At 41.9% G+C, this 26945-nt stretch overlaps 1 protein-coding gene across 1 annotated transcript in view; it reads right to left on the reverse strand.

The window, feature by feature from the left end:
• Positions 1-26945, reverse strand: part of trpm5 (transient receptor potential cation channel, subfamily M, member 5) — a 115109-nt gene that overhangs the window by 22269 nt on the left and 65895 nt on the right. The window contains exons 12-18 of the mRNA XM_043706179.1: positions 25306-25446; positions 24238-24361; positions 21290-21435; positions 13818-13930; positions 7079-7174; positions 5258-5516; positions 3260-3378 (exon numbers count right to left, since the gene is read on the reverse strand). Coding sequence (XP_043562114.1) covers positions 3260-3378; positions 5258-5516; positions 7079-7174; positions 13818-13930; positions 21290-21435; positions 24238-24361; positions 25306-25446 — 998 coding nt within the window. The remainder of the gene's footprint in view (positions 1-3259; positions 3379-5257; positions 5517-7078; positions 7175-13817; positions 13931-21289; positions 21436-24237; positions 24362-25305; positions 25447-26945) is intronic.

Here is a 26945-nt window from a genome sequence, read left to right on the forward strand (position 1 = left end):
CTGGTACAATTACAACATTTAAAAGACATCTGGATGGACTTCGGAAGTGGAAGGGTTTAGAGGAAAATGGGCCAAATGCTGGGAAATGGGACTAGATTAATTTTGGATATCCGGTTGGCATGAGTGATTGGATCGAAGGGTCTATTTCCGTGTTGTGCATCTCTATGACTCAATGAAAAAGGTAAAGTAAAAGTGAATGAATGACTATAAAAGAAGTAGTGTTTCTGCTATTGTCATTTACACCTCTTTTTAGTGTACTTACTTATCCCGTTACCATCTCCTTTTTCCTTGTAATATTTCTTTTTCCATTAATCACTCCTGCCTTCTCCCCTATTCTGTTTGAAGGTAGCCATCTCTTTGAACGGTGAATGATGAGTGATTATTAACTAACAAGAGTCAACGGACCCGAACCAATAAGTCTACTTTCTCTCCACAGATGCTGCCAGACCAGAGTTTTTCCAGCAGTTTCTGTTTGCACTTTTCATTTCCAGCATGTGTAGTTTTGTTTTTGGCTATGCTTGAATGTTTCCTGTGAAACCTAGCTTGATTAATAAGTCTTCTACTCTTGGAAGTCCCTTACCTGCTTTGAACTATATCTATTTCTTCTGTCAGTATTTTTGAGTGAGATAAAACTTGAAAGCAATGAAGAATGTTACCTGTAAAACATTGAACAGCTGCTTCGCTTGATAACTGATTCATATGGTGCTAATGGAGCGAGATGGTCCAACCAATGTTGCTTATCAGCTTTTCCTCATCAACATATATTCCAACTTAATAACATTATCAAAGTGCAAAGCTGTTTATTATCTTTTAAATGGGGTTAAAAAGTGAAAAATAAATTCTCACTGTAATAATAAAATCCCTTCCTTCCATTTATTCTTAATAAATTCAATTCATATTTCATAACCCAAAAGGTTCCAACCGATCATAATATTAGTCACATTCAGTCAGAGAACTAATGTATATGATAGACATCCCAATTATATCCAGCATTGATAATAAATCAGTTTGTTGTGCAATTGGTGTATGGTGTCAAATTTCTTTTGTAATGTATTTTAGTTCATTGGAAGTGATGAAAGAAAATTGATTTTCCACAGTATAATGAAGTATTATTTTAAAGACTGGAAATGAAGACATTACATCAGTCAAACACCCATTAATACTACTCACCTTAAACTTTGTTCTTTCTCAAACTCGGCTGTTTGTGCTCATTGTTCAAAATCTGCTGACATTTTTGTGATTGCCATCTTTCTGCTGAACTGTAGCTACTTGCCAACACTGTGATAAATGAGCTTTCAGACCTTGTGAAAGTGGTCCCCCTAGTTTTCTTGCCTGACGCTGGGTGGATATTTGTTGATTGATTTGTATGTGTACCGAAGTACGGTGAAAAACTTAGTTTAAGAGCAGCACATGCAGATCATAGTAAACAAGGATGTACAGATCAAAAATACTTTGACAGAGGCATACAGGTTACATTGCAGAGGCATTCGCTCAAAGAGATTAATATTAGGAAGATCACATTATTTGAGGCTAGTTAGTCCATTCACCATTTTTACTATGATCTGCCTGTACTGCTCGTAAACAAAGCTTTTCATTGTACTTTGGTACACATGAAAAATAACTCAGTCAATCAAATACCCACCCAGTGGCAGGCAATAAAATGAGGGGGACTACTTTCACAAGGGCCAAATGCTCATTTATCACAGCACTGGCCAAGTAGCCACAGCTCAGCAAGAAGATGACAATTACAAAAATGTCAGCAGATTTTGAACAATGAGCACATTTAGCCAAGTTAGGGAAATAATGAGGATATATAAGTTATCATTCAACACATCATAAAGAGTGAGGCAATAATTGAAGTCAAAAGGAACAGGGACAATGAATTACAAGTAGAACATGAAGAGTCTATCAAATCCATCCAAAGGTTCCGAGGGATGAATCTAACCTTATTCTCATCTACAAAGTAACAGGAAGAGACACAGTCTGGTAACCAAAGTGGAAAAGATTAAAGTTTTCTAGAACTGAGTCAGAGACTGCTTTAGATCACAGAAGTGCTCATTAAAAATCTGGGAGATTGTGTGTTCCCAGTGTGGGTCCTACTGGTGGCAGACCAGTATTGTCTTGGTGGGTGAGGTACAACTGAAGTGCGTGTCCGATAATTAGGACCCCAGTAGGAAAATACCTCAATTTCCCACCCCTCTCCCAACCCACCTCACAAGAGCTACTGAACAGAGGTTAGCAGCTATGTGTTTCCTGTCAGTGGTAATGTATCTTCTATAGGATCAACACAGGTCACTGGTGAGGGAGGGCAGAATGGGTGTAATCCGTGCAGGAGTGGCTTGCTGGCATTGGTGGCGGGGGTGGTAAAGGGAGGGGAATTGGGTGAGAGATCAGGGAAGTGGCTGCTAGCAGGCACCCATCTGGGTGATTTCCCCTCGATTGGTCACGGAGTCCTTTCGAAAGAGGGGCATTCCTGAGAGAAACAACTGGGAAACCCAGTAGGATTTTCTGAGCTGCCTTCGAGGAGACACTGCAATGCCAGTGAGGGAAACTCCACTACATCCCAGAATTATCCACATTTTCTCGTCTATCTGTTCAGGGACGTTATCACACACCCCGAAACACAAACTGGGCCACCCGGCTCAGGGATTGGCACAGTGGCAGTGTACCACAAGAGCACCCCAATCCCCATGCAGTCAGAGATTATAACATTTAAATGGCTTGTTTATGAGATTGCATGGCTAGCAGGCTATTCTGTCAACCCATTCCCACTGGGGACTGTTGGCCCACCAGCAGGAATGGGATATTCTATATCACTACAATAACGCGGGCCTGTCAATCCCATTATGCACTCGGACAGAGTCCATTAAAACCAGCTGCATATCTCCTATATAAACAAATCTTGACATAAAACAAAATGTTTTTCAAATTATTCCCTAGACAGGAGATGTAGGATTAATTAGTAAAATACAAGTTAATTAGACCTTATAAAATTAAATCAGAAGCAATGCACTGAGAACAGTTTCAAATTGAATGTTACTGCATTCACGTCTGTTCTGCTTCAGTCTAATTGATTTCCTTCCACACATCCTCTTTATATTGGTTCTCTCTTTCCAATTATATTTCCATATTTCTGTTACAAACTCGTGTGAATTCTGCATTCCTGCATAGCAGAACACTGCAAGATGTTTTGGTTATTACCTTGGGATGGGCAAATTATTGTTGGAAGAGAGGTTGTTTCAGAGACCCTGATACTGACCTGCACGTCACTCCTGCAATGAACAGCACCAAGGCCACCATGTCGCACTTGTTCCAGGAGTCCTCTACATACAGTTTAAATTTCTTCACTATGTTCGTATTTCCCTCAGTGAAAAAACTCTGTAGGGGGAAGAAAAATCGTAAGGTGTGAAGCATTTGGAATATATTGTGACCAGGTTATTTTGCGTTGTAGCACTCCCAAACATGCTCAGCAGGTGGTGCACATATACAGGTCACTGAAAGCAGTTTCTGCTGTATTCTTTATGGCAAGCCCTTGAGAAAATTACAGGATATTCATTAGGTCGCAATCGTGTGCGAGAAAATGCCTTATGGAGTGACTTGGAAACTTTTGTTGATTTACAGACCTGAGATGGATACACTTTTTATGAATTGTGCAGTGAGCACAACATCCACAAATGAAAGAGTTTTAAAATTAATTTCAAAAATGAGTGGCAGGCTCCATCATTTGGTTGCCGTTGGTATAGCAGGTGCACTTTTTTGAGGATCCGAGAATCATAATGCAGTTATACCACAAACAAAACCATTCAGTCTATCGTGTCTAGTGACAGATTGCTGCAAGAGCAACTCACCTGGTCTCACTTACCCAGCTTTCTCCTTAGCCTTGAAAATCTTTTCCATTCAAATTATCTAATTCCCTTTGAAAGCCACAATTGAATCTGCTTAGAGCGTTCTGTGGGAGTGCACTCCAGATCCTAACTGTTCTGAGTAAAAACAGCCTTTTTGCTCATGACACCCTGTGGTTCTCGAACCTTCTTTCAATGGGTTGTCAACAGTTCCTCCACACTTACGCTGTCTCAGACCATCATGACTTTGAACACCTTTATCAAAACATACCCTCCCCAAATCATCTGTTTGCTAACAACTCCAGCTTGCCCAAAGTCTCCATGTGGTGGAAGTCCCTAATTCCTGGAACAAGTCTGCTAATTGTTGTCTGCACCCTCACAAGTGACCTTGCACCCTTCCTAAATTCTGTTATCCAGAATTGGACCTTTCATTGCAGTTGAGTACAACCAGTGCTTTGATGCAAATCATTAATACACTGTTATAAACAACATGAACAGTTGCAATATCAACGTGCAAGTCAGCATGCAGTATACTTTACAGGCTTGGTGTACTCTGGTTTCAGTTCACCGCAGTTCAGTTCCCAAGTAAATAATCTGCAGAAAGTTATGCATTACAATTACATTTATTTCCAAATCAATTAAATCATACAATAATACTTGATCTTTTACCATATTTTACACTGATGTTGGTTTTATCTATTCAGCCAATGGATAAAATGGTATGCTTTTATTGATCAGCGATGGATTGTAATTACATTAACATAACGAATGTATTAGTAAGGCTGTATTGACATGGTGTGGAACAGGTACAAAGTTAAGAATTGTGTGCACTGGGTGTCAGTTTATATGGTGGCAATTACTGATAGAATAATGACCCTTCCACTCTACCTTGCAATATGTGCTTCAATCCTAACCCCAGAACAGGAAGTCCATCTGCATCGGTGAAATATTTTCCCATTTGTCAAATCAGTGTTTTATTCCCCTAAATTTGGGTGAGAATGTCAAATCAGTGGCACTTCAGAAGTTTTCTGTCTATTCCTGACAAAAACTATTATAGAGGGCCACTACACTTACCAATTGGAGGTGGTGAACATTCCTTTAGTCTGGACCAAACACAGCCACTGTACAAAGGTCTTCACCTCAAATCATTTAATACTGCATCTCTTGCTCACAATGCTTTTTATTTTTGTACGGACAAAATTGTGGGGTTTTTTTCCCTACTCTTATAGGGAAATAATTTCCTAAAGCTACTACCCCTTTTGACATCCATAGTCCTGCATCTGTGTACATAAGTCATCATATTAATTTTCTCCTTCTGTACTAGTCAGGTGATTTACACTTTTACTCCCCTTGCTGCTTTCCCAAGGTTCAGCATTAAAACTTTGAGCATGAAAACACAATGCTGGCGTCCTCACCTGTCTCAGCTCCTCCAGCGCCAGAGTGAAAACCCAGAAGTACAGCGTTACCTCTGCCATAGAAGGACCAATAGGGGGAGGGGGCTTGAAATCCACTAGCAAAATGTATGCGAAAAGAGACAGGAATGCAAAATACAGGATCACATTCCCCAGGAATACAGTGACTGGAGCACCCCAGAATTTCTTCCACCTTCTTAAAATGAATTCTCTCCGTTGGTTCCCTCCACAAAGCCTTTTTTTATCCTTTGCGTCATGATCGCTGTCAGATGATAATAACAAGAGCTTGTTAAAATTTATAACATGAGTTAAACAGGGGGGAAAAAAATCTAGGTCCCAAAAAATGTTACATCTCAGAATATTAAAATCCCATCTCTCTTAAATCTCCTGATGAAATGTGTCATGAGTTCATTAATTGCTGATAATCGCAGTATGGAATTGTAAAAGAGATTGTCTCATATACTAATAGGCTCATCGTTAGCAATTTCTTTTTGGTGCACTGGTTGACTGTGTTTAACGTATTGGTATAAACCAATAGTTGCCTTTCAGCATCTAACTGATGTTCTAATCATTACAACACAAGAATACCAACTGGTGAAATCAAGTTGAATATCTACACACAAACTGATTCACATTTTTTCTGGCCAAGTTTAGCCATTGTTGGAGCAGTAATTGTCCAGATTGACACAGTTTCATTTATTTCAACTTGATATCAAGCCAAATGCAGAAAGTTCAGATGGAATATGAAAGGAATAAAAAAACAGAAGCAAGGAGACAGTATGAGAAGAGACTGGCAGTTAACATGAAAAGGACTCCAGATATCATTAATGAGCATATAAATAGTGAAAGTATGGTAGAAAGAGGAGGGGCACAATATGGGGTTTTGTATCAGCAGTTTCCCCATGAAGAGGTCCGCCATATTGGCTGACTGGCTTGCAGTCAATCATGTGGATATATTCTAAAGCAAGCTGCAGGACCAGCTAGGGATGGTTCTGATTCCCGTCCTTGGGGCAAGCAAGTGGGTGAGCTTGTGGAAGGTGGAGGGGGGTGGATTTCAGTATTGGTAGGATGGGACTTGGGGGCTCAAAACCATTTCTGGTTCACATGCAACCTAATATAACTTTATTAGATTTGGTAGAAGTAGGTCCATTGGCGATTAGTGCCAGGTTTGATAAATTCACCCAGACTCTTTAGACACCACCTTACAAATGCAGAACCATTACCATCTAGGGCAGCAACTACATGGAAGCATCTCCACCTGCAAATTCCCCTTCCAAGCCACTTACCATCTTGATTTGGAAATGCGTCACTGCCCCTTCAATGTCGCTGGGTCAAAATGCTGGAATTCCCTCCGTAACAGCATTGTGTGTGTCCCTCAGTGAAATGGACCACAGTGGTTCAAGAAGGCAGCTCCCCACCAACTTCTCAAAAGGCAATTAAGGATGGACAATAATTGCTGGCCTGTCCAGCGAGTCCCACATTTCCATGAATGACTAAAAGCAATTTGGAAATGTTTCCCTCCCTACCCATGCCCTGAACCCATTCATTCTAGGGGGTTGACATGTTGTGTGGTGACTGATTGGTCTCAAATCACTATGGCATATCCTAAGAATGTGATGAAGCACTATCCAATGCCAAGTTACTTCTGTTGAACTGATCTCTTTATTCAGAGACTAATCTCCTTCCCTGGAGGAGATTTATTGTTTGCACAATAAATATTAGAACTTATGGGCCCATTAGTGGAATCGTTTATACAATTTCAGCTCTTCTTGCTCTGCCCTATTATTAAACCTTTTTTCCAGCAAAAGATTTGAACAGACCAACCTGTTTGCCTCATCATGGAGCAGAAAAGCCTTCTCAGTGTCCAAGCTGTCCAGTTCTTTCAACTGTTCAGATTTACCTATGGATGGGAAATGTGCACTGAAAGGAAACAAGAAAGCAACAATCAGAGGAGCATACGGATTTATTATTTTGTCCTGTTTGCAGGAGGTTGCTTTGAAAATTCTTTGCTGTATACCCTATGTCACCACTGTGTGCTCATTTCAGAAAGTTCTCCTTTAGATGCAAATCTCTTTGGAACATTCTACAGTCCTACAGGGTGCTACATAAAATGGAAGCTTTACAAAGGATGACTTCGTATACATGGCACAGAAGCAGGTCAGCGGCTGGAAAACATTGCAGCCCTTCACAAAACCGGTTTACCATCTATAAGGCACAAGTCAGGAGTGTAATGGAACACTTCACTACTGCAGTTCCAACCACACTCAAGAAGCTTGACAGCATTCAGGACAAGATGCAAGTATTTAGAAGAAGGTGAAGAGGGGACGAGTAGCTGAAGCTAGTGTTGATCATCCGAGAGAGTGAGCTGGGAAATAGATGATGGAATACATAAAAATGGCAGAGGCTTTGAACCAATGATTATGTTTGTTTTCATGACTGAATACTTAGAAAATTTCCCAATGGAACTGAAGATCGAGAGGTGATAGGGAGAGATGAAATTCAAACAAATAGTCTCCAACAAAAGGTAGAAAAATGATTGAACCTAAAGACTGACAAGTCCCAGGACCGACGGTCTCCATCCTCGTATCTTAAAAGAAGCAGAGGCACAAATACTTCACTAAGATCCTGCAAAATTCCTTAAATACTAGAAAGCTATTGTGAGATTTAAAAATAGCACGTGACACCTTTAAGAAAGGTGGATTGGTCATGCTAAATTACTCAGTGTTCAGGGATGTGTAGACTAGATAGGTTAGCCATGGGAAATGCAGGGTTAGAGGGTAGGGGTTGGATGCTCTTTGGAGGGTCGGTGTGGGTCCAATGGCCTGCATACACACTGTGGGGGATTCTATGAAAGATGGGAGACAGAAAATGGGAAACTATGGTTAGCCTGATACAGAAGGTAGCAGAGTCCATTATTTAGGAAGTTTTAGTGGAATGCTTCAAAAATCACAACCTGATTAGACAGAGGAAACATGATTTCTCTTTCACATGTTGAAGTTTTTTAATTGGATCAAGGGCGAACAGAAAGGAAGCAGAAGATGTGTATACTTAGATTTTCAAAAGGCATATGACAGAGTGCCAAATCAAAGGTTGTTGCACAAGGCAAGAGTATATGATGTAGTGAGAAATGTATTTGCACAGATTAAGGATTTATTAGCCAACAGGAAGAAATAGTAAGGATAAATGAATCTTTTTTGGGTTGGCAAGTTGTAACTGAAGTGTCACAAGGATCACTGATGTGGTCTCAATTATTTACTGTCAATATCAATGATATAGCACAGGAGATAGAATGTATGATGGCTAGATTTGCTCATAACACCAAAATCTGTAGAATAGTAAACTGTCAAGAAAAAAAAACAGTGAGATTACAAAGGACTATAGACAGGTTATGTGAGTGAACAAAAAATTGGCAGATGATGTACAAAATGAACATAAACAAAAAAAAACTGTACTCTGAAGAACGGACACAAAAATAGAAATTGCTGAAGAAATTTAGCGGGTCTGGTAGCACTTGTGGAGAGAAAGCAGAACCAGTTCTGAAGAAGGGTTACTGGCCTTAAAACATTAACTTTGCTTTCTCTCTGAAGATGCTGCCAGACCTGTGGAGTTTCCCTCGCAATTGTTGTTTTACTAATGTGAACTTGTCCATTTTGGAGGAAGAATACAAAAGCATTTCACCATTTAAATGGAAAGAGACTGCAGGATCTGGTGGTACAGGGGCATCTGGGGTCCTGGTAAATGAATCACAAAGTTCAAATATAGGTACAGCACATTATTAGGAAGGTAAATGTAAAGTTGTCATTTATTGCAAGCAGAATGGAATATAAAAGCATGCAAGTTGTCATTTAGTTGTAAAGGATGTAAGTGAAACTATATTTGGTCTCCTTATTTGAAGAGTATGGATAATTGCTTTAAAAGCAGTTCAGGAAAGGTTCAAATGACTCATTCCTGGGATAAAAGATTTATATTATATAAAAAGAACGGTGAACAGGTTAGGCCTACGCCCACATGAATTTAGAAGAATGAAAAATGATTTTATCAAAACAGGTGAAATCTTGAGGAGACCAGAGAGGTTTGGTAACTGGGGGAGAATGCACTCACAGGGAAAAGTAAAACCCCTGGACATAGCATAAAATAAATGAGGAGAATCTTCTTTCTCTCAAAAAATTGAGAGCTGATGGAATTCCCTTCCCCAGAAGGTAGTGGAGGCTTGACTTTCAATTTATTCTGAGCTGAATTCATTTTTTGACAAACAAGGGTGTCGAGAATTGTCAAAGTGAAGGTGGTGTGCAGGCATTCAGAAAAATGCAGCCGAGACCACAATTAGATCAACCATTATCTTATTGAATTGTACAAATGCCAAGGGACAAATTTCTGTTTCCCAAGTCCGATGCTGGCCTGTTTGATTGGCATCCCATCCGCCTTCAACATTCAACACTTCCATCACTGATACACAGTGGCAGCAGTGTGTACTATCTACATGATACTATCTACATTATTTTTGTTTATGTTCATTTTGTACATCATCTACATCATGCACGATAGCAATTTATCAAGACTATCAACAGCAACAGCACCTTTCAAACCCATGACCTGTACCACCTCAGGGCAGCAGTTACATGGGAACACCACCACCCGCAAGTTCCTCTCCAAACCATTGACATCTTGATTTGGAAATATCTCAATGTCCCTTCAGTGTTACTCGTTAAATTTCAGGAACTTGTTTCCTAATGGCGTATTGGGTGTGCATATGCCACTTTGCAGTGAAGAAAGTAGCTGACCATTTAGGGATGGACTATAAATATATTGTCGTCTTCACTAATCCATGTGGTGCAACCCTTAATGATTAATATATGTGGATTGAATTTTTTCGAAGAAGTAACGAAGAGGATCGATGAGGGCGGAACAGTAGGCGTGATCTATATGGACTTCAGTAAGGCGTTCAACAAGTTTCCTCATGGTAGACTGGTGAGCAAGGTAAGATCTCATGGAATACACGGAGAACTAGCCATTTGGATACAGAACTGGCTCAAAGGTAGAAGACAGAGGATGGTAGTGGAGGGTTGCCTTTCAGACTGGAGGCCTGTGACCTGTGGTGTGCCACAAGGATCGGTGCTGGGTCCACAGTTTTTTTATCATTTATTTAAATGAATTGGATGTGAACATAGGAGGTATAGTTGGTAAATTGCAGATGACACCAAAATTGGAGGTGTAGTGGATAGCAAAGGAGGTTACCTCAGAGTACAATGGGATCTTGATCAAATGGGGCAATGGGCTGAGGTGGAGTTTAATTTACATAAACGTGAGGTGCTGCATTTTGGAAAGGCAAATTAGAACAGGACTTATACACTTAATGGTAAGGTCTTGGGGGTGTTGCTGAACAAACAGACCTTGGAATGCAGGTTCATAGTTCCTCGAAAGTCAAGTCGCAGGTAGATAGGATAGTGAAGGCGGCATTTGGTATGCTTTCCTTTATTAGTGAGCGCATTGAGTACAGGAGTTGGGAGGTCCTGTTGCGGCTGTACAGGACATTGGTTAGGCCACTTTTGGAATATTGCGTGCAATTCTGGTCTCCCTCCTATTGGAAGGATATTATGAAACTTGAAAGGGATCAGAAAAGATTTACAAGGATGTTGACAGGATTGGAGGGTTTGAGTTACAGGCAGGAGCTGTTTTCCCTGGAGTATCGGAGGCTGAGGGGTGATCTTACTAAGGTTTATAAAATCATGAGGAGCATGGATACGGTAAGGAGACAAGATCTGTGTGTGGCGGGGGGCGGTCAGGGAGACTAGAAGCCATAGGTTTAGGGTGAGAGGGGTAAGATTTAAAAGTGAAACTAAGGGGCAACCTTTTCACATTCAAGTGTGTGGAATGAGCTGCCAGAGGAAGTGGTGGACGCTGGTACAATTATAGCATTTACAAGGCATCTGGATGAGTATATAAATAGGATGGGTTTAGAGGAATATGGGCCAAGTGCTGGCAAATGGGATTAGATTAGGCTAGGATACCTGTTCGGCATGGACCTGTTGGACGGAACAGTCTCTATTTCCGTGCTGTACATCTCTATGATTCAATGACTTTGCGATTTTTTTGTTCCACTGCCTTGTCTTCCAATTTATATTACCAACCTGTTTTGCCAACCAAAATATTCTACTTCACACTTAATTGATAATGATCAAATTCAAAGATGGTACTGGAGAGTTATGAATAGGGTAATAGCATAAGCATTATTTCTACCCCACAGTTCAAGGTACTCTTTAAACTCTCTTGAAATTGCTGTTTATTTTAGTTTTCAATAGTTGTTATCCCAAAGTAAATTAATACTGAACATTCTTATGCTTTGAATTCCTGCTGCGTACGATGCATAGAGCTCTTAGGGCTACATTGTTTCTGAACGACTGAGTTAGTTCACTCGCTCCTGTTGTCTACCTTGTATAAAGAAGTACTTCCACAAATCTGGTACTAAATCTACCTTTCACAATCTCTTAATACATGGACGTGAAAATAAACTCTATTGTAAACAAATCAATCAAAATTAACAGTAACCGTACTAGCCACATGGAGTCACTGTTTTATTCTGTTCACTATCAATATGGGTGGAGCATGATGTATACAGATAAGGGTTTTGTTGATGGCTCCACTGTTTGCAAAACAGCAATATTGCTTGTTTATCTGAGAAATATTTTTTTTATGTTCCTGGAAAGATATATGAAAAAGTCCACTGTCGGTGCTATTTTTCTCTAACTACTAAATCATGAGAGGTTTTGATAAGTTGAATAGCAGGTATCGTTTCTCTAGAGTGGGGAATTTCAAGAATGGGGCGTTTTTTTTTAATATGAGGGGAGAAAGATTTGAAAAAGATATGGGGCAACCTTTTTATAAATCGACAGAACGATTCATGTGTGGAATGAACTTCCAGTTGAAGTGGTGGATCCGGGGCACAGTTGTAATGTTTAAAATACATTTAGATAGGTATATGAATAAGAAATGTTTGGAGGGATATGGACAACGTGCAGGCAGGTGGGACTAGTTTAGTTTGGGATTATGGTTGACATGGACTGGTTAGACCGAAGGGTCTGTTTTTGTGTTGTATGACTGACTCTTCACCAGCCTACACCTCGCTTTGATCAACCCTCTATTTTCTCAAAGTTTCCTTGATCATTATTCCTGTAGAATCTTCTGTTGTCTGCTCAGTAAGCTCAAAGTATACCATCCTATTGATTTTTCTCCACTTGCATACAGTGTATAGGCTGGGACTCATCATATAGCGTGTTATTCTGATCTCTTTTTCATTAGAATCTCAAAACTGGAACCCCATATTCTCTCAACCTCCAGAATGGAAAGTCTGTGTATTTGTGTAACCCACCAAATATTTCTTATCACACAATATGGGCTTTGCTACTTCATCAAGATCATGGCATTGGCCTTGATCACTACCAAGCTGCTGTGACAGCTACAAAACTCAGCTGGCAGAAAACTTCGGTCAATGGCCCAGGATTTGACCTGATACAATCCCTACAGTATGGAAGCAGGCCATTCAGCCCATCAAGTTATTACCAACGCTCCAAAGAGCTTCCCACCTAGACCACCCTATCCCTGTAACTTTGTATTCCCCATGGCTCACCCACCTAGCCTTCACATCTTTGGACTGTGGGAGGAAACCCACACAGACAGTCGCCTGAGGGTGGAATTGAACCTGGTGTTGTGAGGCAACAGTGCTAACCACTGAGCTACTCTTACTGGGGAGCTGCAGGTTTCTAAAATCCTCATCTGTTAATGGCCAATTAACTATTAAATGGATGCCTCTTTGGCTGGGAAGGCCTACATAGAACTTCCTGCACTCTCTGTATTATCTACCTAAAGGATCATAAGTGTTTGAAACTCTCTTCTGCAAATGATGCTAGATGAACTGGACATTGTTATATCTAAGATGATAAAACATTTGTTAACAAAATATAGCAAGAAGGCTGATATATGACTGTAGCTAGAATCTATTCTTGTTCCCATAATCCTATGGTTTTCTTAAAAATAAATGCCATAAATCACTGATGTCTACCTGAAAGAACAGGTTTAATGTATCAATTAAAAACAGAAAATGCTAGAAATACTGAACAGGTCAGGTAGTCTCTGCACCTGAAACATTAAGACTGTTTCTCTTGCTGCCTGGCCTGTTGAGTGTTTCCAGCATTGTGTGTGTGTTTCTGCCTGGATACACAAGGCTAACACTGTGGGGATGAAGGAAGCATGGCACTTTAAAGAACTGTCCTCTAGGAAGGATGACAGTGAGATGCCTCATTTGTTTTAATGACTGAGGTAGCTACTAAAGTCCCTGTGACAACATGAAGAGAGTTCCTCTGGTGATGAGGACAAACATGCCACTCTCAACCGATCCCACCTGATTGTAAATTAACCAGGCATTATTCTTACCTTTGCTAAATTACCACAGTGAAATGATTACCCATTTTACAGTCACTGAATTTCATGAGTTGAAACATCCTGATTTGATGAGGTACAACTGCATGTAAATATTACGTGTTGGTAAGTTCTCTCATTATGTCATTACCTGAAGGTGATAAGGTTGGTGAATATCAGAGGAGGACACCAGAACCCACACAACAACTTCCAGATTGGAGTATCCGTTGACATATCGCCCCACCAGATTTTTGTCAACAGTGCCTAAAATGCAGAAACAATCATGATTATCAAAAATGAGAGCAAGCATTGATAAAGCAGGCCAAATGGCCTTTTTTTGCAATCATTCTCTCATGCATTCTATGATATTGTAGATATGTCTACTGGTCATTATTAAAAAAAAGCAAATGCAAGTTTTTCATTCATATTTTAAAAATACCTTTCTTGTACATGGATGATACAGAGCCACACCAACTAGCAAGGTCATGTGCCCGAAACGTCGAATCTTCTGTTCCCTAGATGCTGCCTGACCTGCTGTGCTGTTCCAGCAATAAAGTTTCAGCACAGGTTTAATTTACAATGTGCGATGAATTGGGCTGAATCCAGGGATTCATTCCAATTTCCGGGGAAAAGGCATGGGGCAAGGGGCAAAAAAAATATCCAGCACTGTTAGAGCTTCCAGCTGGGAAGTTCCTACCCGTGAACCTGACTGAAGATATGAGCAGACATCGATCATAGAGGCAGCTGTGGTAATGCCACTGGACTAGCCAGAGAGCCAGGCTAATATTCTGGGGACAAAAACAAAAATTGCTGGCCAAACTCTTCAGAGTCACCAAACCCGAAATGTTAACTCTACTCTCTCCCCACAGATGCTGGGCTGAGTTTTGCCAGCTGTTTCGGTTTGTTTTTTTTATTTCAGAACTTAATCATCTGCTGTTTTTTTGTTTTATTTTAATGTTCTGGGGATTGTGTGTTCAAATCCCACCATGGCAGATGATTCAATAAAAATCTGGAATGAAAAGCAAACATCATTGTGACCATGTAACTAGGCAAAAGTGAGTACTGCAGATGCTGGAAATCAGAGTCTAGATTAGAGTGGTGCTGGAAAAGCACAGCAGGTCAGGCAGCATCCGAGGAGCAGGAAAATCGACGTTTCGGGCAAAAATTCCTGACGAAGGGCTTTTGCCCGAAACATCAATTTTCCTGCTCCTCAGATGCTGCCTGACCTGCTGTGCTTTTCCAGCACCACTCTAATCTAGACTATGTAACCACTGCCAATAGTTTTTTTTAAAAAAAAGCATTCTGGTTTACTAATGCCCTTCAAGGAAGGAAATCTATGTGACTCCAGACGTGGTTAACTCAACTGACTTCTGAAATGGCCTAGAAAGCCAATCAGTCTTACAGATGAGCAACAAATGCAGACCTTGTCAGTCATGTTTCCATCCCATGTGAGAATTCTAAAAATCAACATAACCGCATGTAAATAATCAATACATTTAACAAGCAACTTCTAACAAACGTCCACACAGTAACCAAACAAAACAGTACATAAGATGAATATCGCACCAGTCTCTTAGAGTACGTGCTCAGGTCCTGCTCAGTCCTTCCACCTTAAGCTCTTTATATCTGGCCAACTCCCAGACCCCTATTTAATGGTCCAGTATGCCAAGGTACGAATGAACATTTTTTGACAAGATAGCAAGTAGGAATCTGTCTGCACTTCCTTTCTTGATGTCAGAGGTAGGTTCTTTACACAGAGTGTGGTGGGTGTGTGGAATGCACTGCCAGCAGATTCAGATACATTAGGGATGTTTAAGTGACTCTTGGATAGGCACATGGATGATAGTACAATGAAGGATATGTAGGTTAGTTTGATCTTAGAGTAGGATGCTGAAAATCAGATACAAAAATTACTTGAAAAACTCATCAGGTTTGGCAGCATCTGTGGAGAGAAGCAGAGGTCACGTCTCAGGTCCAGTGACCCTTCTTCACAACTGATGGTAGAGCATAGAACATAGAACATTTCAGCACAGAATAGGCCCTTTGGCCCTCGATGTTGCATCGACCTGTGAAACCAATCTGAAGCCCATCTAAACTACACTATTCCATTTTCATCCATATGACCATTTAAATGCCCTTAAAATTGGCGAGTCTACTACTTTTGCAGGCAGGGTACTCCACACCACTACTGCTCTCTGAGTAATGAAATTACCTCTGACATCTGTCCTATATCTATCACCCTTCAATTTAAAGATATGTCCCCTCATGCTATCCATCACTATCTAAGAAAAAAGGCACTCACTGTCCACCCTGTTTAACCCTCTTACGTTTCAATTGTCACCTCTCAACCTTCTTCTCTCAAATGAAAACAGCCTCAAGTCCCTCGCCTTTCCTGATAAGACCTTCCCTCCATATCAGGTAACATCCTAATAAATCTCCTCTGAACCCTTTCCAATGCTTCCACATCCTTCCTATAATGTGGTGACCAGAACTGTACGCAATACTCCAAGTGTGGCCGCAGCAGAGTTTTGTACAGCTGCAGCATGACCTCATGACTCCGAAACTCAATCCCTCTACCAATAAAAGCCAACACACCATATGCCTTCTTAACCACCCTATCAACCTGGGTGGCAACTTTCAGGGATCTATGTACATGGACACCGAGATCCCTCTGCTCATCTACACTACCAAGGATCTCACTATTAGCCCAGTACTCTTTACTCCTGTTGCTCCTTCCAAAGTGAATCACCTCACACTTATCCACATTAAACTCCATTTGCCACCTCTCATCCCAACGCTGCAGCTTATCTCTGTCCCTCTGTAACCTGCAACATCCTTTGGCACTGTCCATAACTCTACCGACTTTAGTGTCATCTCCAAATTTACTAACCCATCCTTTTACACCCTCATCCGGGTCACTTATAAAAATGACAAACAGTAGTGGCCCCAAAACAGATCCTTGCAGTACATCACCCATAACTGAACTCCAGGATGAACATTTCCCATCAACCACCACCCTCTGTCTTCTTTCAGCTAGCCAATTTCTGATCCAAAACACTAAATCACCCTCAATCTTATGCCTCAGTATTTTGTGCAATAGCCTACCATGGGGAATCTTACCAAACGCCTTACTGGAATCCATATACACCACATCAACCGCTTTACCCTCATCCACCTGTTTAATTACCTTCTCAAAGAACTCAATAAGGTATGTGACGTAAGACCTATCCCTCAGAAAATCATGTTAACTATGCCTAATCAACTTATTCCTTTCTTGATGATTATAAGTCCTATCTCTTATAACCTTTTCCAGCACTTCACCCACAACCAAAGTAAGGCTCACTGGTCTATAATTACCAGGGTTGTCTCTACTCCCCTTCTTGAACAAGGGAGCAACATTTATTATCCTTCAATCTTCTGGCAGTATTCCTGTAGACAATGATGACATAACGATCAAAGCCAAAGGCTCTGCAATCTCCTTCCTGGCTTCCCAGAGAACCCTAGGATAAATCCCGTCCAGACCAGGGGCCTTACCTATTTTCACTCTTTCCAAAATTGCTAACACCTTCTCATGAACTACAATCCCATCTAATCTAATAGCCTGTATCTCAGTATACTCCTCGACACATCGTCATCATTCACACTGGAAAAAGACAAAAAATATTCATTTAGGCACTTCCCCTACCTCCTCAGACTCCACGCACAACTTCCCACTACTGTCCTTGATTAGCCCTACTCTTACTCTAGTCATTCTTTTATTCTTGATATACTTATGGAAAGCTTTAGGGTTTTCCTGTATCCTATCTGCCAATGATTTCTCATGTCCCCTCCTGGCTCTCCTTAGCTCTCTCTTTAGGTCTTTCTTGGCTAACTTGGAACTCTCAAGCACCATAACTGAGCCTTCATGAGTCATCCCAACATAAGCCTTCTTCTTCCTCTTGTCAAGAGGTTCAACCTCTTTAGTAAACCACGGCTCCCGCACTCAACAATCTTCTTCCTACACATTTATCAAGTACCCGCAGTAGCTATTCCTTGAACTAGCTCCACATTTTAATTGCGCCCATCCCCTGCAGTTTCCTTCTCCAACCTATGCATCCTAAATCTTGCCTAATAGCCTTTGTCTTTTCCCCATCTGTAACTCTTGTCCTTTGGTATATACCTATCCCTTTCCATTGCCAAAGTAAACATAACCGAATTGTGGTAATTATCACCAAAGCATTCCCCTACCTCCAAATCTAACACTTGGCCAGGTTCATTACCCAGTACCCAATCCAATGTGGCCCCACCCCTTGTTGGCCTGTCTACATACTGTGTCAGGAAACCCTCCTGCACACAATGGACAAAAACTGACACATCTAAGGTACTCAAACTATAGTATTTCCAGTCAATATTTGGAAAGTTAAAGACCCCATAACAACTACCCTGTCACTTTTGCTCCTATCTAGAATTATCTTTGCTATCCTTTCCTCTACATCTCTGGAACTATACTGAGCCCTGCAGAGAACTCCCAACAGGGTGACCTCTCCTTTCCTGTTTCTAACCTCAGCCCATACTACCTCAGTAGATGTGTCCTCAAACATCCTTTCTGCTACTGTCCTTGATTAACAATGCCACACCTCCCCCTCTTTTACCAACTTCTCTGTTCTTACCAAAACATCTAAATCCCAGTACCTGCAACAACCATTGCTGTCCCTCCTCTCTCCATGTACCTGAAATGGCCACAACATCAAGATCCCAGGTACCAACCCATGCTGCAAGTTCACCCACCTTATTCCGGATGCTCCTGGCATTGAGTAGGCACACTTCAAACCACCTTCCTGCTTGCCGTGCACTCTTGTGAACTTGAAACCCTATTTCTGACCTCACTACTCTCAACCTCCTGGACACTGGAACCACAATTTAGGTTCCATCCCCCTGCTGAGTTAGCTTAAATCCTCCTGAAGAGCATTACCAAATTTCCCCTGTAGAATATTGTCCTCTGGTTCAGGTGCAGACCATCCTGTTTCTAGAGGTCCCATCTACCGCAGAATGAGCCCAAATTATCCAGGTATCCAAAACCCTCCCTCCTGCACCATTCCTGTAGCCACGTGTTCCACTCCTCTCTCTCCCTATTCCTCGCCTCGCTAGCACGTGGCACGGGTAACAAACTGTTTGTTCGAGATAAAAACTCTGTTTGTTCTACCTCTAAGCTTCCACCCTAGCTCACTGAATTTCTGCCTTAAAGATTAAATAGTTTAAATTCCCTACATTTGGAAACAGGCCCTTCGGCCCAACAATCCACACTGACCCTCCGAAGAGTAACCCACCTAGACCCATTCCCCTACCCTATATTTACCCCTGACTAATGCACTTAACATATGGACAATTTATGACCAAAATATGACCAACCTGTGGCTCAACACTTCAACTCCCCCTCCCACGCCACCAAGTATGTGCAGGTCTTTGGACTCCTCCATCGCCAGACCACAAAAACACGACGGTTGGAGGAAGAGCGCCTCATCTTCCGCCTAGGAACCCTCCAACCACAAGGCAGGAACGCGGGTTTCACCAGTTTCCTCATTTCCCCTCCCCCCACCTTGTCTCAGTCAAATCCATCGAACTCAGCACCGCCTTCCTAACCTGCAATCTTCTTCCTGACCTCTCCGCCCCCACCCCAGTCTGACCTATCACCCTTACCTTGACCTCTTTCCACCTATCGCATTTCCAACGCCCCTCCCCCAAGTCCCTCCTCCCTACCTTTTATCTTAGCCTGCTGGACACACTTTCCTCATTCCTGAAGAAGAAGGGCTTATGCCTGAAACGTCGATTCTCCTGTTCCCTGGATGCTGCCTGACCTGCTGCGCTGTTCCAGCAACACATTTTCAGCATATGGACAATTTAGCGTAGTCAATTCACCTAACCTGCACATCTTTGGATTGTGGGAGGAAACCAGAGCACCCAGAGAAAACCCACGCAGACACAGGGAGAATGTGCGAACTCCACACAGACAGTTGCCTGAGACTGGAATCGAACCCAGGTCCCTGGTGCTAAGAGGCAGCACTGAGCCCATCGTTCTATAAATCCCCTTACCTATGTCATTAGTGCCTATGGTAGCTTGAAATAAAAGGTTAATATTTATACTGGTGGTGGGAGGGGCAAGAATAAACAAGAGACAGTTCAAAGAGAGAGAAAAACAGTTGGCGAGACAAAGGATTAGGTAAAGGTCAGTCTGGGAGAATGACTAGCTGCTAACGGGGACCATTAGTGGCTGCCAATTGGTTGTGTGTGGTAGCAGACCAAGTGATGACGAGACCTGGTGTGCGGAGGTTGGGGCAAGGACAAGGGAGAGGCAGCCCAGGCCCAAAAATGATTGAACTCAATACTGAGTGCTGAAGGTCACAGGGTGCCCAAGTGGAAAATTAGGTCCTGGGGAGACAGGATGCAGATTGGGGAACTGCTTTGCAGAATACCTTTGTTCTACCTGCAAAAATGACCCTAAGCTTCCAGTTGCCTGGCACTACAACACACCAGGAGAAAGTGAGGATTGCAGATCTGCAGCGAGGACTTGAACACACCATTGTGTTCCCTGGCCAACATCTGTGTCTCAGGCTTGCTGCGGTGCTGCAATGAAGCTCAGCACAAGCTGGAAAACAGCATCTCATTTTCCGCCTGGGAACCCTGCAGCCTTCAGGACTCAATATCGAGTTCAACAATTTTAGGGCCTGAACACCTGCACCCTTGGCCTTACCCAAACCCCACACACCAGGCCTTATCATCACATAGGCTTCTACCCTACACAACCAATTGCCAGTTACTAATGTTCCCCATTAGCAGCTAGTCATTCTCTTTCCTTTGCACAATGGCATTTCTCTGTTTCTGGCCTCTATCTCCACCCATCATTTGCTCCTCCCTCCATTTTCAGCATATATATCATCCCTCTCGTGGCTATAATCAGTTCTGAAGAAGGGTCACTCGACCAGAAACATTAACTCTGCTTTCTCTCCGCAGATGCTGCCAGACTGCTGAGTTTCTCCAGCAATTTTTGGTTTTGTTACAGTTTCTGAATGGAGAGTTAATGTCACTCGTGAGGCAAGTTAAAGTCTACACCTTTATAAAAGCTTTATAGCTTTCAAGTTATTTATGATTTATATATTGAGCTTATATATTAAGCAGTCTGACAACCCTGAGAATGTAGTGAAGTTGATTAAAGTGTTGAAGATCAGCATGGATACCAATAATGCACATACTCAAACCAATTTTGTGCCAACAAGTGATGCTACCTGATGAAGGAGTAGCGCTCTGAAAGCTTGTACTTCTAAATAAACCTGTTGGACTATAACCTGGTGTTGCATGATTTTTAACAAATAATATCACTAAGGGGAGATCACCTCAAATCGGGTGAGTGAGCCAGACTTAAAGGACTTTAATGGAGAAGGATGGTGTGGTCCATCACATCAAAAGCTATAGAGATGTGTCATTAAGTCAGTGTGACTCACATCCTACACCTCCATGGAACAAAAACGTTTCAAATACTTATTGTGAGAGATAAGAAAACCATTTAACGGCAGCTAGTTGCTTTGCAAAAAAGGCAGTTATGTTTTCAAACTTGTAGCTGGAGATGGTAAAGTTGAGACACATCTGTACCTGAACACCGTCATGTGCAAAGAAGGATTTAGCATCTGCTTCTGTCGCTAACTGCAGGCAAGTGGTCTTGCTCCAGTACTTGGTCTTGCGAATCAGCAAGTAGAAAGCTCTGTCCTCACTGTTAGTGTAACACTGGCCAAAGAGGTCTGCAGCCAGAGGGAAGAAAAAAGAATCACTTCCGATTATTACAGGACGTTACTGAATAATAAACAGACAGGCTTCACGTCATAGTTTCATAGTAATAGAAGCAGGAGTAGACCATTTGGTCCATCGAGCCTGCTCTGTCATTCATTAAGATCATGGTTGATCTATCCATTGTCTCAGCTCCTCCTACCTGCATTATCCCCATAACCCTCAATTCCCCTACCATGCAAAAACCCATCCAACATATTTAATGAAGCTGCCTCTATTGCGTCCTTGGGCAGAGAATTTACTACCCTCTGGGAAAAGCAATTCCTTTCCATCCCGGTCCTAAATCTACTCCCCCTAATCTTGAGGCCACGTTCGCTAGTCCTAGTCTCACCCACCAGCGGAAACAACTTGCCTACCCCTACCTTATCTATCGCTTTCATAATTTTGTATGTTTCTTTAGTTTCCCTCTCAATCTTCTAAATTCTAGTGAGTATAGTCCAAGGCGGCTCAACCTCTCCTCATAGGGTAATCCTCTCATCTCCAGAATCAACCTGGTGAATCTCCTCTGCACCACCTCCAAAGCCAGTGTATCCTTCCTCAAGTAAGGAGACCATAACTGCGCACAATACTCCAGGTGCGGCCTCACCAATACCTTGTACAATTGCAGCAGAACCTCCCTGCTCTTAAATTCAATCCTTCTAGCAATGAAAGTCAATATTCCATTTGCCTTCCTGATTACCTGTCGCACCTGCAAATCAACCTTCAGCGATTCATGTACGAGCACTGCTTTGCATAACAGTATGCTGCAATCTTTCACCATTTAAATTATATTCTGATCTACTAGATTTACTTCCAAAATGGATAACCTCACATTTACCAACATTGTACTCCATCTGCCAGACCCTCGCCCACTCACTGACCTATCTACATCTCTCTGCAGACCCTCCACATCGTCTGCACAGTTGCCTTTCCACTCAATTTAGTGCCATCAGCAAACTTGGATATGTTTCACTTGGTCTCCTCCTCAAAATCATTTATATATATCATGAACAGTTGCCAGCCGAACGCCGAGCCCTGCGGCACACTGCTCACTGCTGATCTCCAACCAGAGAAACACCCACTTATTCTAACTCTCTGCTTTTTATTGGTTAACCAGTCCTCTATTCATGCTCGTATATTCCTCGCAAATCCATGCAATCTTGTCTTATCGGTATGGCGTCCCACTGGGGTAACATACTGAAAACCAAGTACCATTATTCATGGTTAAAACCGAAAGAACGGTGTATGCTGTAAACCAGAAACAAAAACTGAAGTTGCTGGAAAAGCTCAGCAGGTCTGGCAGCATCTGTGGAGCGAAATCAGAGCTAATGTTTCAGGTCCTGGTCTAAGGAAGGGTCACTGGATCCGAAATGTTAATTCTGAATTCTCTTCACAGATGCTGCCAGACCTGCTGAGCTTTTCCAGCAACTTCTGTTTTTGTGACCATTATTCCTGGAGTTGTCACTAAAGTTAAAGGTTTTATAAATGTATGCAAAGTTACCCAATTAATCTGCCTTTCAGTCTCAGGTGGAGAGAAAGCCCATACCAGGTTTCTGTGCGTAACAAGAATTACTATCTGTCACAAATAAATAGAATGTAGCTGTAATTAAAGAATGATGAACCCACAACTTAAAATTCTACTGTTAAAACTCTAACCCCTTATAAAACAATTTCTGCACGTGTACAGGAAGACAGACACACAAAAAACAGGATGTAATGGGCGGAGGGAAAGACTGGGAAAGCACTTCAATATCCCTGTCCACAGAATGCACTGAGATGATCCTTTTAGCTTGCCAGAACTTACTGTTCTTTGAGCTTCTTTCTCCAGGGACTTTTACTTGAAGGAGGCAGAGGGTGACGAGTGATAACATTTCTGACTTATTGCTAAAGAGCAACTGCTTACCACAACCGTGGTGGAAAAAATATAGATTGCCCTTTTTCAGGCTCAAGGCTGTGGAGAAAAGGATAACATTTTCTTTCAAGGAGGTCCACTTGGCTTCTGACCCAAACATTCACACCCACAAACTATTCAGCTGCCTGTGAGGTGATAACATAGTTGTTGGCAGGGCAAGAGGATTTTGTCAATGACACCTGGTTATCCATTCCACAGACGGATTAGCTACTTCTTGCTAGCCAAATCTATCTTCTTACACACTCCTTGGCTCTAATGCACCCACCCTTCTACCCTTATCACTGCTTGAACAAGCAGCAGTGTAAATAACACTCACAATGAGCAACTTGCTTTAAAAAGTAGTTACATCTCCACAATCCTTACTTTATAAAGATCTTTTATTCCCATTACAGAAAAATGCAAAGAAATGATCTTTACGTGTGATAGTTTTAATAGGTCTTTAAAGTCTTGAAAGTGGATCTCTAAGTGGAGATTCTATTTAATTATACCATAGTGAGCAAAATAGATCATCTGAGCAAAGTTATTTAAATGCCAAGTTTGGATATTTGGGAAGATAGGATGGGGCAGGGGAGCAAAAGGCACAGGTTCAAACTAATAAAGGCAACATTAGGACTGACATGAGGAAGATATTCTTCACACTGAGAGGGATCAACAAATAGACTGGACTCCCAACTAGAGAATCAGAGGGAACAGCTAATTTGAGAAGCAATTGGAAATTGCATGTCTTAGAGCTTTATTAGATTGATAAACAAAAACAGATTGATTGCCCTGACTCCTTTACAAAGTATTTCCTAATCTGGCCCATGGTCTATGCACCAATGGTGTTGTAAGAGATGTTGGTGTTTGGGTTTTTTTAAAAATGTACCTAGTGCCAGTTGATCATATTTGGCCTTCTTCATGCTCTGAGATGTCTCAGTGTCCGATTCCAAGTGAGCCATTTCTTTCAAAATCTTGCATGCGACCAGTGCTGCAGGCACTGCTTCTGGACCCTATAGGAGAGAGAGAGAGAGAGAGAGAGAGAGAGAGAGAAACTCACACAATCAGTTCTTTGCCTGTGTCAAGGGGAAGCTAATCCTTATAAATTCAAAGCTAAACCTGTGGATCCATTAAACCAGAATGACAGCTTGGTAAATACAGACTCATTACCAACAACTGACACTTGTGTTGAGTCTCCATCATAAAATATGTAAAGATTTTGCATCCACTGCTTTTAAACAAAGGGAATTCCAAAAACTCTCAACCCGTAGACAAAACCAAAATGTCTCCACATCTGTTTTAAATGTGTGTCCCCTTATTTTTAAATTATGACCCCCTGGTTCGAGATTCTCCAACAAGAGAAAACATCCTTTCAACATCCACCCGGTCAAGTCCCCTCACGATCTTATTATGTTTCAAGTCAGTTACTTCAGACTCTTCCAGGATACAGCCTAGCCTGTCTCGCCCTTCCTCAGAGGGCAGTCTGCTCATTCCAGGTGTCAGTTAAAGTGGGTGAGGGGTACAGGTGCCAAGGTGGGTGAGTGGGCTCAGGTTGGATTGGGTCCAATCCAGTCTGGAGCAGATTGGCGGGGCTGGGAGCAGTGGGGCTGCTGGTCAGGGTCAAGTATCAGTGGGAATGATTTGGGGGTCACATTGATCAACAGCCAGGAGTTTAGAGTAGGTTTTAATTTCTCCAAATTTTCCACTTCCTGGCTAACTATTCAGTCAAGTCTGTCAGGATCCTCTGAATGAATCAATTCTTGGTGACTTTATCTGAGGGTTCTGGGCGTTAGGCAAATTCCACAGTCTGTCAGGATTCTGCATGATCCTGAGACACACCTTATGGGGAACATCTCTCTGGTCTCCCACAATCCAGAGCTGGGCCCTTAGCTCCATTAAAGTCATGCTGGTGGCTTGAAAGACAGCAAGGTCTAGGTTTCTCTGAAAAGCTACTCACCATTTCCCAGAAGTAGTTAGCCATTTCTTGTCGGTTCTGTAGGATAGCCCACAAAAAGAGGTCCCTCCAAGGGTTTTCCAGCTTCTGGCTTAAATCAGGCATCACAAACAACCTCTGACCGCGTAATTTGCTGTTCAATTCCTGTAAAAAGTACATAGATGTTGTGTTCAGATGTTTAAATTAAAATCTGTTCCTTCAAAGCTAAGCCTGGTTTTTCCTGGGGTAATCCAAGATGGAGGACAGGAAAAATTTCTGGCTGTAACAGGCTGCTCCTTTTTTGAGGTATTTTAGGTGTTGGAGGTGATTTCCTTGAATTCCGGGAGCAGCAATTACTGTTTTATATGCTACTGCAATTGTTTTGGAACTCTGGGGAAAAAAAAGTCAAAACAACAGCACTTTTAAAAGGGAGAAAGACAGACAAAGGCAGCAAGCACATGGTCTATAAAGGAGAGAGAGAAAGAAACCCACACTGCTAACTGACACAGCAGTGAACCTGCGCGGTTACTGCCTTTGGTGTTGAATTCATGTATCGCTGGACATCGGAGTGTGTCTGGGAAAACTTAAACAGCGAAATTCACAACTGAAATTGGAGGAACCTGTTTGGGAAGGTTCACAGCACAGAAACAGGTAAGTGAATAGTTTTAAGTATAGCCTTGCTGTAAATCTACAATAGTGATATAGTGGGTTCTTTCTTGACTATATGTTTTTATTGGGATCGGTCTCTTGATTAAATTTTAAAGATATATGCCATAAGTATTAAGTTCGCCTGGAGCAGTGTTTTGTAGAGGAATAAGATGGTGTGATTTTCTGGGTCTGTAGATTGGAAGGAGCAAAATAGCCTTTAGTAGAACGATATGCTTTTCTTCTCAGATGTGGGAGTTTCAGGAACGTTTAAGGGTTATGGAGGATTATAGCTGCAATAAATGTTGTTTGTTGCAAATCCTATCAGATCAAATGGATCGGTTGGAGCTACAGTCAGAGGCAATGAGGAATTTACAAGAGCAAGAGGGTGTAATGGATGGCAGTTATAGGAAGGGAGAAAAGCTGCAGATACAGTCAGATAGATGGGTTAACTCCAGGAAAAGTAGGAGAGGTAGGCAGGTAGCGCAGTAGATGTATGTGGCTATCCCCATTTCAAACTAGTATGCTGTTTTGCAAAATTATGGGGGTGATGGACTTTCAGGGGAATGTAGCACAAATAACCAAGTTTCTGGTATCAAGACTAGCCCAAATGTAATGAGGGGTACATCGGGTTCCAATCGATCAATTGTTGTTAGGGGGAAGACTGGAGGTTGGCTAACGTGGTGCCATTGTTTAAGAAGGGTGGTAAGGACATGCTGGAGAACTATAGACCAGTGAGCCTGATGTCAGTGGTGGGAATCCGGAGGGACTATATGTACATGTATTTGGAAAGGCAAGGACTGATTAGGGATAGTCAACATGGCTTTGTGCGTGGGAAATCATATCTCACAAATTTGATTGAGTTTTTTGAGGAAGTAACAAAGAGGATTGATGAGGGCAGAGCAGTAGATGTGATCTGTATGGACTTCAGTAAGGCATTCAACAAAGTTCCCCATGGGAGACTGATTAGCAAGGTTAGATCTCATGGAATACAGGGAGAACTAGCCATTTGGATACAG

The sequence above is a fragment of the Chiloscyllium plagiosum genome, chromosome 16, assembly GCF_004010195.1.
Source record: "Chiloscyllium plagiosum isolate BGI_BamShark_2017 chromosome 16, ASM401019v2, whole genome shotgun sequence".
In the NCBI taxonomy this organism is placed as follows: Eukaryota; Metazoa; Chordata; class Chondrichthyes; order Orectolobiformes; family Hemiscylliidae; genus Chiloscyllium; species Chiloscyllium plagiosum.